Genomic DNA, 12419 nt, shown 5'->3' with positions numbered 1-12419 from the left:
AAGATCATTTTGAGCAGCAAGACTTCTGAAGAGTTGGCATTCAATGAGCGATGAAAAATGACCCTAGAACTGTGCTTAATTTAGAAACTGGGTTTGCATCACTTTTCAGACTTTGTTTCTAACTCCACCTTACATAGATCCTAAATTAAAAAGGTAAAAATTACAGAATAGAAAAATTAACAAAGTAAATGTGTGCTGTGTCAATCAGGTTTAATTCTATGGCTTAATAGCATTGTCATTGTTTAGCCAAATAAGAAAATAAGGGAAAACATCACAGATGTAATTTAAAAAAAATGTTCTCTGCTACTTCAAGCTATTTTTCACAGAATCGTGTAATTCTTAGGGATGGAAGGGACAGCTGGAGATCATCCAGTCCAACCCCTCTGCCAAGGCAGGGTGCCCTGGAGCAGGTTACACAGGAACACATCCAGAGGGGTTCTGTCCCAGACAGGGAGACTCCACAACCTCCCTGGACAAGCTGTTCCAGTGCTCTGCCACTCTCAAGGTAAAGAAGTTCTTCTCCATGTTGAGGTGCAACTTTGTGTGTTTCAGTTTATGGCCATTGCTCCTCACCCTGTCACAGGGCGCCACTGAAAAAAGTCTGGCACCATCTTCTTTAAAGTTGTCATAGGTCACTTGGAGAAATAGGCATCTCTTTTTTTTTTTTTTGCAGTATGCCTGTCTTAATGAGAATATAATTTCTCACCTCCTGAGACCCAGTAGACAACCCCTGAGTCCTGCTCAGCTCTACGTTGCTGACATTTCCAGGTGTGCCTAACAAGCAGTGTGCTATGATGGGTTCCTCAAACAAGACTTCATAGCAGAATCTATTTGTAATTTTGGATAATAAAATTTGACACTTGCGGGCAATAGCTTGATGTAGAGCCATGTTATATCTGATTGACACTGTGGTACCACTTTGTTCTTCTCCCTTCTTCATGCTTTTACATTGTTGAAATTCAGGGGCTTTTGGCTGGTGTTCATAAGTGCTGGAGAGAACTTGACTTGAGTGGGAATTTGAAGGGGGCAGTAGGAAGGCATGGCACAAACAAGGTGATTGTTAAGGGTCACTTCTAACCCAAACCATTCCATGGACCTATCGAATTGGAAACTATCAGAAACTATCAGAAACTATCACTTGACTTACTGCCTAAACCATATTTCCCAGGCTTTCTATGTGACTGTGGAAGGAGAAGGCTGGTAGAAGGGAGTAGAATAATCAGATATGTTTTTCTCTAAATTGAGAAGACTGCCAAGGTGATTGCCTAGGACTTGGTGCCAAGCACTAGAAATTTAACTTGGCTACCTCTACAGAAGAAAATTTTAAGTCTAGAGAAAAACCTAAAAGCTCCAGGGAAATATGTCACTTACTGGAAGTAGAAAGGATAGTGTTCTCCTTGCTCCTCATCATATGTTTGTGTGAATTCCTGTCCACGTTCTAGCCCTAAAAAATTTTGGGCTACAACACATCCTTTTGGCAAAAAAATTTGAAGAAGATGCAAAATAACTTTTGCAAATCTTTATGATATCTCTGAGATTTTTAAGGACAGACAAGCAGATCATCTGATCATCCAGCCTATAATCCAGGGTGTGAGACTGAGAAAGAAAAGATAATGTTTAAAACTCGTAGTCTAGTACCTTTCCAAAAGGCAGTCACCTAAGAAGATGACATTGATTATGTCAAATTCATTGACAAAGTTGTCAGAAGAAATATGAACTGCACTGCTACTATGCATCTTAAAATCTTATTAATGTTCATTTGTTTTGTTAATTGTATAGTTCTAACTAAAAAGATGTGCACAAATATGAGATTAAAATCTGGAGGTTGATTTTGCCTTTTTATTTAACTTCTGTAGAGGAGAAATGAGTATTGGTAGCAAATCAGTTTGTGGTGGTTTTAAAATGTGATTTTTAAGTGTTTGAGGGGTTCTTGTTGGTTTTTTCCCCCCTAAAAGAAGACATAAATGAGGAGAATTACATTGTATTCTGAGAAACAGAGGAAGTCCAATTCTTTGCCAAAGCAAACATCCGCAGACTTGTGTAGTCTACATGTTTCAATGCATGTGAAAATATTTGGTGTTGTAGAGTGATTTCCTTGAGTGGAAATAATACTGCAGCTAGAAATGAGATTTTGCAAAGAAGGAAATCACAGCTATCTTAGTAATTTAACATCTCCGATTTTTTTATGGAGAGTTTCCTGTCTGACACATTTAACTGAACAAGTTAAAGGGTTTAAAGATTAGAGTGGCATTAATTTTTAACTGTCCTTGACGGTGACATTTCACAAAGGGTGTATTCTATAAAAACAGATGGAAAAATGAGCTTGCCCCTTCACCTTCTACTGGCTTTCTTGTGTTAACTGATTTAGCTTTCTGTCACCAATCAGCCAAGTATTCAAGGACATGCTTGCCTTTTGTCTTCTTCATTTTGTGAATAAAATAGCACAAAAACATAGACATTTCTATAAAATTCAGTAGTAGTAAGCTTTTATTTGTTATTAAGTCTGAGGTGTTTTTGCAGTCAGAGCTTGATTTTTGAGAATCAATATTCAATTCTGTTATAAAATTCTGTTTAACACCAAAGTTATATAATAAAAAAAAACCCTGAAATTAAGCATTATGGGCAAAATTATGCAAAATAGTGTGATATGTGATTAAAATAGTGTGATATATGATTAAAGTATAAATGGTAGGGTTCTTTTCAGTAGGCAGATGCAGTTTGCAGTCTAGTTCTAAGACAGATTTCCCACAGTGCTTGAGCACTTCCGGCAGCAAAGCAGCTTGGAAGCTGAGGCAGGGAGTACAGCTGCTGGCACAGGAGTACAGCTGGGTACCTCATGCAGCCATCAGGTGAGACAGACACCTGCAGAGCGCAAGGAAGCACAATGCAGAGTTTCAAAGTCAGGGGGAAGCCCCCTAATAGAAAGTGGTGTTGTCCAGACTGGAATATGGTTATCCTGTTCCTTGAGTTGCTTGTTATTCTTGTGGGCTTAAACTCAAGCTGGTAGTAGCTTGGGAGTCTCCCATCTAAATCTGTTCCCCAGGAGAGTGATGTGTCCAGAGTTACACAAGCTGTCAGGTCTGATCGGTCCAAATATCAGTCGGCCCTGCTATCCCAGCATACTTACTCATATGGCTTACTTAAAGCAAAGCTTATTTTTATTCATTTTATGGCCAGGCTTTGAGAGCCAACACATCAACATGAATGGAAGTAAAATGACCAATGCAGAGAAGCTCTTTGCTAGTTCCTAAAGTGTAGTTATTCCTATGCATTTTACCAAAATGACAAGTTTTCCAAATGATACCCTCTTTAAAAGTGTTTCAGTGTGCTAGATTTTTTATTATCTCTGTGTCTGTTGTTTTGGCAATATGTTGTTGTATTGTGTGGTATCCTAGTAAGTATTTTAAATAACCCACACAAATGTGCTCTGCACAGTAAAGTCTCTGGGGAGACATCAGGCTGCTATCTTTGAATGCAGTTTCTAATATACTTGTGTTTTAGTGCACTTGTGTACTTACAGATTAAACATTCATCTTTTAATCAAATGAAACAGAATGCTACCCAATAAGGAAAGAAGGCAGAGAAGTTCAGTGCTGAATAGACGATTTTATTCAATGTAGTTTAAGTGGTCAGCCTCATTAGCTCAGTTGCCCAGTTTTGAGAGCTCACTGAATTTTCCTTTGTCAATGTATGCCAGTGAAAAGACTAATGATGTGTGACCTGTCCAAGGAATATTAGACACATGAGTAAATGTTGTATAAGACACATTAATGTTCAATTGGGACTTCTTGTGGTTTCTAGCGCTAGGCATGTTGAAGCATCTGTTGCCCTGTGAAAATGCCGAATCAGCTGTGAAGGATAGCTTTTATATCATCAAGTTTAGTGGACAGATTTATGTCTCCATTCTGCAGCTGAAAGATTTATCATCTGATTTTCCTAGAGCAACTCTTCTTGGATCAAAATATTTTCTTCTCAACTGCTTTAAGTTATGTCATAGTAATATGTTTTTAAATCTAAACCCATAAATCTTACATACCAATCTACCACTTGTCTTTCATAAAATATTATAAAGGATTAGTGCAGTTATATCAAGAGTTTAAAGCCAATTAATGAAACATGTATCTTTTCTTTCTTTTAGAATTCTTGTAAAATGGTTCTTAGTTTTTTGAAAATTTCTTAAATTTTTTGCAGGGGAAGAGGTTTGAGATGGTCCCACACATGGTTTGGGATGATACTGTTGTTTGTTCAGTTACAGCTTAGCTCAGGGGCTTTTTTTCTGTTTGGGTTGCATTTAAACATCTTTGAAATTCAATAGACATTCTGACCCCACACAATATCATGGCCAGCAGGTGTATCAGAAGCTGGCTCACTTAAATCAGAGTGTTTGTCTAGTCAGTGTGGCATGATGGAACCACTTTGTAATGAGGGTGTGCTGGTGATTGAATCCATGCGTCCTTTTTCCAGTTCTTTTTCTTTACTTCTAAAAATAATTTCTGCAGTCATTCACTGTTTCCATGAACAATACAATTTGTATACAAATTAGCCAATTCCTCTATAAAACAATAAAAGGTCCTGATGTGTAACATTGCATGAAAAGGAGACAGAAGCAAGAGAGTATAAGGACTTTCTCCACACAGTTTTTTATCATATGCTATAGAGTTATTTATTTACATATGCTCAACAATAATCTGACATCCCTTAAAAGCAATCCTTATTCCAGACATGATTGTATTGCTGATAGATCTGTATCATCTGTAGCTATGTTTTTTTGAGCAGGAAGAAAATTGCTTTGAGGAGAATTTTGTTAACTATCAAGACTGGAAAATTCTTAGGTTTTCAAGATTTTTCCCTTTCAATGGCAAATCTAAAGGAGTGTTAGTAAAAGGAAAAATCTGTTGCCATAAGACAAGCGATTCTTGCAATGTTTATAAAAAATACTGGAAAGACTGGCTTGGATTTTGAAACACAAACTATGCAAATTAATGATGCAGTTTCTGGCTTACAGAAGGCGGCTCAGTTTTAGGAGCCATAAACCTGCAGTGAATTTTGGCTTAGTTGGGTCTGTGGATTAAAGAAATTTGGCATTGACCAGATGACTTAGTACTTTCATAAATCACCATTTCTGGTAGAAATTTTAAAAGGGAAGGGCTGAAAAATACAATACCAGTGTCTGGCCTGTAAGCAGAGGACAGACAAGGCAAAGGAGTGGAGCTCACACTGGAATTCTGTCTGAGAACCTCCTTGTCTTTGAATGCTTGATGAATTTTCAGTAGTGGTGACTTTTGTTTCCTTGCACCTCCTTTAATAATATTCATTATTTCATATTCATTGCAACCTGATCCAAAGAAAATACTGGGCTTTTACACGTAAGTAAACTTAAACTCAGTTTACACATGCACTCTTACAGTGTCCACAGATTGTTTGCAAGTAGGGTGACTGTGATATGCCACTGATTGAAAATTTCAAGTATTGGCCTTGTAGGATTCTTTTCTACACAATTTTGACAAGTAACCTCTCCATGATGTTGTTGTTATGCTCTAAATATATTCTCAAATCTTATCTAGAGCCCTCAAATTTTGTAAAGTATGTTGAGCTTTCACAGTAGGAAAACACATTCAGCACGTGGCTCAGATATTTTGTCTGCAATATTGGAAGTATTTTCCAAAGAGCATGTGAGCCCTGAATGTGATGACTTTTGTTTGGTTTTGTTATTGTTTAATTTTAATTATTCTATTTTGTCTTATCAGTAGGGGAAGAGAAATTGCACTATTTTTAAGATTTGGGTCCTTTTGACCTCTTTTTTTCTAGTTCAGTTTATGGTATTAATTATAGTCAGAATTTAATGAACATCTTTTCAAATTATGTATTTTTTGTAACAGGAGCTGATCTAATAATTTCTTGTTGATAAATATAGGTGAAGCACAAGTGCTAAGACTAGGAAATATTCTGTTAGACTCAGAGAGGGGCTCCTCTTACAAAGTTTCAATGGGAAATTACTCCAAATAATGTTGCTTAGGCTTGATTTCTTTATAAAAGAAGCAGCCAGCCATAACAAATAATTTTCGAGTTCTATTTGTTTTGTATATGCAATTGGAAGAAAGAAACAGAATGTTCTTTATGTTTTTTCCATTTATGTTTAGCCTCATAGGTTTACTGAAATTGGGATTAGAGAAAATATACTTTTAACAATTTTTATGACTTTTTCTTGAACTAGACACTTCTTATATACTTTGTAGCATGACTGGCTTTAAACAAGCTTTTCATCTTCTTTATGGTGTTTGTGGAGAATACTGCACTTAGCTGACAGTATAATAAAAGCATTTTTGTATGTGTATTTCACCAAACTTTCATTATTGCAGTTGTGCACTAGCTATTTCCTAGCCTATTCTTTAACTACAGCAGCGTGATCATCCATACGTATTTAATGTTCCTCGGAAGATTCAACTAAGTAAGAATACATAGAGCTTAAAAGGATAATCTGACTTCTAACAAGGATCCTTTCTTCTTAGGAAAGCAGTTATGTGTCTTTGTAGGATTTGAATATGCCAAGTTAACATCCTTCACTCATCTTGTACTTGGAGAAAGGGTGATTAGTGATCTCTGACATTTTAAGTGGGAAGACACATTTCCTTACTTTCTGCCTTGATTGTAAAGATTTCCTAGCTTTATCATTTAAATCACCAGTCTAACCAGTTTTTGTCCTAAAATAAAATGACTTCTCTGTCTGGAGAGGGAGGAGTGAAGGTGGAAGCTGCACAATGCCATTAAACAACTGCAAAAGTCAAGCTTGTACTTGTGAAGTTTTGGGAAAGTTCAGATGATATCTGCCTCCCAGATGACTCAAGTTCTCCATAGCTACTGAATTTTGCAGTCTTTGTAGTAATCAAAATCACCACTTTATTGATTATCTTTCTCTTTTTTTCCTGTGAGGTAGTATCCTGCAGAATCAAGATACAGTATTAAGTGCCTTCATGTTGTTAGTTTTTTAAAATGCAGGGCAGAAGAATGGGATTTTTTTTTCAAAGTGTATTTGCTAATTTCTTCAATGGAGAAGAATTTAGCATTAGGTGGCTGTCCTTGGTGTAATTCCCCTCAAAACCAAATGAGTAGGTTTCACTGAATGTAGTTTCCCATGTTCAGCTCAATATTGCGTATTCTGTTTCAATTTCAGTTAGTTGTGGTTAGTTCCTAATCACTACAGGCAATTTCTTTGTCAGGGGAATGCCCCATCTTAATATGGAGCAACACTATAACATTGGGCAAAAGTTTTTCAGTGGAGCTCTAAAATTCTGCTATGTCTATTTCGAGCATTTGGTGTGGTGCTGTTTTCTGGGTATAATGAAACATGCCAATGTTTTTTAAATTCTATGAAATTTGGTGACCAAAATTTAGGTCCACAAAGTTGCTAGTTACTCCTAACATTATTGCCCATTTACTATGCATGACTTTGTTTAGATTGGCCTCACTGGCTTTAGTCATGTACTGTATCTGGTGGAGATTTAATATAAAATGCTAACATAATCCATGATAGTAGGAATTAGGACCAGGACGCCTTTCTTTCTTTCTTCTCCCACCCTTGTTTGGTGTGAAGCTGCAGCTCATCCTGGTTGCTGTGCTTTATATTCAATATAGTTACTACCAAGTTTCTCCCATGCAGGATGCAGGTTCCCCAAGGGGTGGAGAGTATCCAGTCGTCATGTGGCATGATGGTTAAAGCGTAATCCTCAAAGGTGGGAAAAAAGGGTTATTTTTTTATGGTGTAAGACCCTCCTGAGTACTTTTAAAAAGGAAGGCTAAGTGAAGGACACTATTTTCATATTCAAATCTTCATAAAATTCATTTATTCTCAGATTTTTTTACTCAATGTCAGAAAGAAAACCTGTAAATGAGTGCTTTTCCTCTGAAGTCTGGTGGTAGATTTAAGCAGTGTGAAGCTACTATTTGTTTAATGAAATCTTCCACAACTATTGTATTTTAAGGGTCCATTAATCCTCTGGATTAAAGGAAATATTATGAATATGATTGTTGTTATTTTTATTTTTATTAGTTAGGCCTTGGAAATGGTAGAAAACCACTTCAGTTCTGTATATTAGGTACAGAAGTATTGGGATAGACAGAGCAGTTAAATTAAAGAACTAAAGACTTCTTTGGTGGAATACCAGCAGCGTGCTAAATGTGGGTAGCCACCATTACTCTCTACCTCAGTAAAGCCTGATACTGACTAGTGTTGTCAGTACCTTTCAAATATAAAAATTCCAGAGATTTTCCTACATGGTTTTATTATTATTATTTTTCCAGAAAAAGGCAGTAGACCTAAATTCCAACAAGCTACAGAAAATATAATGCAACCCAGTGAAACCCAAGTCATTTGTAATAACATTTTTCATATTTTTAAAAGGATCATAAACTGTAATGAAGTCTTGGCATAGCAACCAGCATGTTGCAATTATTGGAAGCCAAGGTGCTGCAGATCTTCAAAACCAGGTCTGTGAATTCCAGTAGGCATGAATAGAGTACAATGTGATCTCTTATCATCCTGCAAGCAAATTCTGTCAATTCTGATTCTTCTCTCAGAGGTCCTTAGACAAGAATTTTAGAGGAAAATAAAATAAATGAGAAAGACTTTATACACTATACATGCCAATTGGAGTATTTAACCATAATTTAGGGTTTGAAAAAACCAATGGGAAAAGATCTTGTTATAGCTCAAGCTTAACAACACACATAGTGTCATACTTTGCTTTGCTGAGTGTTTGGGCTCTCTAGTTCACTTTTTTCAAAACCATCAAATGCCTACCAGAGTGGTATTTCTGCTGTGACACTTATCAGCAGTTCTTGCTTCTTTCCTTTTCTGAGTGCAATATTACTGTAATTCTTTAATGTCTGGTTGTCACTATAATTGATCATTACAAACATACTGTGCTCAGAAATTATGTCATATGGCAAACACTTTTTTTTCGTTATTCAAAATTTACAACATCAACCAAATATATCCTTTACTGTGCTTATTTTTCAACTTTGTTAGATATCACAAGGAGCATCCTTGAATGATTTAAGGAAAAAGAAGAGGCGTGCTCCTCTCCCACCAGCTGCATCTGCTCCACCCACTCCTGCCATGCCAAACAGGACAGAAGACAGGGAAGACAAGAGGAAGAGCACAATGGGTGAGAAGCATTCTTTTCTCCTGAATAACCCTATTCATGTGTTTTCAATGCTCACTGTTTGAAGTTGCCTTAATTCTGTGATGCTGTGAGTTTGGAAACTTTTGTAACTTGGAGAAAAAATACATTTCTCTGCAGAATGAAAGTCTGGAAATAAGTATTTGTATATTACCTCTTCTTTTTTTTTTTTTTTTTTTCCAGTGGCACCATTCAGAGTACCACAGGGTAGTAAAATGTAGATAACACTCATCAGATGATTTGAATATTTGACACAAACTTTATATCCAAAAGCACTAGCTCTGGGCCTGTTCTGAAGGTCATGACTGGTTTGCTAGTAAATGGAAATACAGAAATAGAGATGGAAATGCTAATAAAAGAAGGTAGGCCAGGCAATACTGAATGCATCTGAAGCCATGAAGCTCTGCTAGGACCAAAATACAGTCAACTTGGTCCAGTGTTTCCTCATGTTTCTAAAGCCTGGAGACATTTGATTTTTATGTAGTCCTCCAACAGTTTGACATCAACTGCCCATATAAAGTTGGGTTTTTTTAAAATTTCATCCTCACTTTTATTATAAATCAATATCTGATGATTCTTTAGCTAATCAGTAGAAGAAAAGAACTGATGCTCTCAAAGGAATGCCATACGTACCTAGACTCAACAAAAGAAACTGTAGTTTCAGCTGCATGTGGCATCACATTTACACAGGAAAACTGAAAAACATTCTCCCAGACTTCTGTTGTTATCTGTCTGGTAGCTAGTTCAGATTGGTGAGAGCATTGCTTGAGTGAGGACACTAGGATTATGCTTCTAGCAAGCAAAGTGATTTTATAATGGGTCAAGTTATGAGAGAATGACCCCGCATATTGGAACTCATTATTCAGTACATTAAGAGAATCATTCTTCAAGTGCCGTAACGCACTCAGTGCACTTCAGTTCATGCCTTTGACCTCATGTTTCATAAAGTGCCTAAGACATACAGCTATGACATTCTGTCATACATAATTGCTTATATTACAAATGCCTCATAGTTTAGTAAGAAACCTCTTGGCTTTCTTCCAACATTTATTTTCAGTAAATGCTTCACATTTAATGCCTCAGCATTTATGTAGCAGCAGGAGTCTATTATCATGTGACATATTCAACTCCATTGACATCTCTTATTTAAACTCTCTGAGGGCAGTGTTATTGCTGGACCATGTAACACTGGAGTTTTCAGCAAATTGGCTTACTTTTAATCACTACAGAGGTCACACTCTACCGCTTCTCATGCTTTGCCCTACCACTGGTCACTTTTTGATGACATTTGTTGCTTTAACTTTTTATAAGTGTTCTTTTTCTTTTATATTGGTGCTCAAATGTTACAGATGAGATATAGCAGAGCAGAGCTACTTCTAGTCTGTTCAGTACTGTGTACATAAGTGCTTGTTGGAGTGCTCTGCTCATGTAGGATTCTGTAGTATCGTTTGCTTTAATGGAGCCTTATTATTTTACACTGACAAAGAACTCGTCCCACAGTAGCCCTGTCTTCAGTGCTTTTTGTTTTCTGCTACTTTCTTGAATGAATGTGTTCATTAACAAGAAAAAATCTTACAGCCGGAGAGGGTTGGTAAAACAGCCTCTCTTCAGGGCCCTTGCAGGAAAACAATGAGAAAGCACAGATGGCTCTGAAAGCATAAGAGAAAAGCTGTGAAAAAAAGCAAGACTCTTGTGAGAGGAAAAAACATGCTGCAAGAAATATTCAGCCACATGATGGAAAAAAAGTATTAAAGATACCTGTGTACCTCTCAAGTTAGCCATGTGAATCAAAGCAAAAGATCCTATCAAAAATATTCTCAAACTGGCAAATTCCCCACAGTGTTCAATACTGAGTCAGTTATTATGACACCAAAGTATTGTGCCAAATTTCCTCAAAGCAGTAAAAAAGGGCTTGCACATTTGCCAGCATTAAATTGTGTCTCTGGAAGACATTCCTCTGGAAGCTAGTGACTGCTGAGTAAAAAATCATAATGGTTTAATCTTTTCTCTTCCCCCTTGGTGCTGCTTCCCTTCTCAGCAGCCCCAAAGTACAAGCCAGAGAGTGTAGGAATGGATCAGAACAAACGTCTGTCTCTGCCAGCATCCATCTTCAGCAATGACCACAGCACATGTTTGAGGCAGGGTATGAAGCAGAATAAGCAGATAGTCATGGTTCCTCAGTGCACTTTCAACCTAAGGACTTTCCAAATAACAGCAGCTGAAGTTTTGTACACTACAAACTGGCAGTGGCTTTTTTACATTGAAAGTGGTTCACAGAGTACAGCGCAAAGACGCGTGTATTTCTTTAGTTATTGCACATAGTCTTGAAATAATCCTCCAGACAAAGTTATGGGCATTTCCTTTGATAGCTTCAAACACTATTTTGCAAAAAAATAGTTTAATCATCTGCTTCTCTAAAATGTCAAAATAATGAAAACTGACTCAAAAAGAGGAGCAGAAAAGCCTGTAAGATATCTACTTCAAAATAGTGACCTAAGGCATCTTCCTCTTTCTCTCAGAAAGAGTCAGGAAAAAATAGTCACGTAAAGTATCTGAGAGGTCAGCAAATTCAGGCAGTCTGACAATTCAGAAGATAAAATAAAATATGTTTTTCACATTTTCTTACACAGCTTTTTTCAATTTTTTTAGTTTGCTTAACTATTTTTCTCCATCCTTATGCCTGCCAAAACTGGTGATTTCAACTGGTAGTCTTAATGTATGTCTGTGCTGGGCTCAATTCTGGTCCCACTGCTGTTGGTTTAAAACACCTTTTCCTTCTCCCTTAATTATTTGGATGTAAATAAGAGCAGAACTAGATCCAGAGAGACTTTGGATGTGGGTAAGGGAAAATCAATATGTTTTTAAAAAATCAAAATGAACAGAGTGATCATTATCTTGCAATGAAGTAACAAGTCAATTGATCCCCCTGTAGGTGATGGACGGCAGGTGCCACAAAAGCCTCCTAGGGGCACCACTCGTGGTCCCCCCCAGTTAGTGATCCCCCCACCCCCACCTTACCCTCCTCCTGGCAGTGACATTGTGGATCCAACAGTGTGTTACAGAGAAGCAGATGTTACAGCATCAACAGAGCTGGTACCTAAACGTATGTTTGAAAATATATGTATTTGCATTTCCATTCTTTTGATGATTACTCTCAGGGGTAGCTTTTCCAGACTTTCCTCTCTGCTCTTTAGACATCCGTGTCTGTTTTTCACCCTTTTTCCAGCCTGTTGTCTTTCA

At 37.1% G+C, this 12419-nt stretch overlaps 1 protein-coding gene across 10 annotated transcripts in view; it reads left to right on the top strand.

Annotated features, from left to right (window-relative positions):
* The window catches only part of COBL (cordon-bleu WH2 repeat protein), a 203364-nt gene that overhangs the window by 141783 nt on the left and 49162 nt on the right, over positions 1-12419 (top strand). For 9 of the 10 annotated variants that reach the window (XM_038129018.1, XM_038129015.1, XM_038129022.1 and 6 more), the window contains 2 exons: positions 9026-9164; positions 12112-12282. In XM_038129018.1, the coding sequence (XP_037984946.1) occupies positions 9026-9164; positions 12112-12282 (310 nt within the window). The remainder of the gene's footprint in view (positions 1-9025; positions 9165-12111; positions 12283-12419) is intronic. The other variant, XM_038129023.1, reaches the window with a different exon arrangement.

Source organism: Motacilla alba, chromosome 2 (genome assembly GCF_015832195.1).
Source record: "Motacilla alba alba isolate MOTALB_02 chromosome 2, Motacilla_alba_V1.0_pri, whole genome shotgun sequence".
Taxonomy (NCBI): domain Eukaryota; kingdom Metazoa; phylum Chordata; class Aves; order Passeriformes; family Motacillidae; genus Motacilla; species Motacilla alba.
The sequence above is the reverse complement of the archived record's forward strand: the minus strand, read 5'-3'. Positions and strand labels throughout refer to the sequence as shown.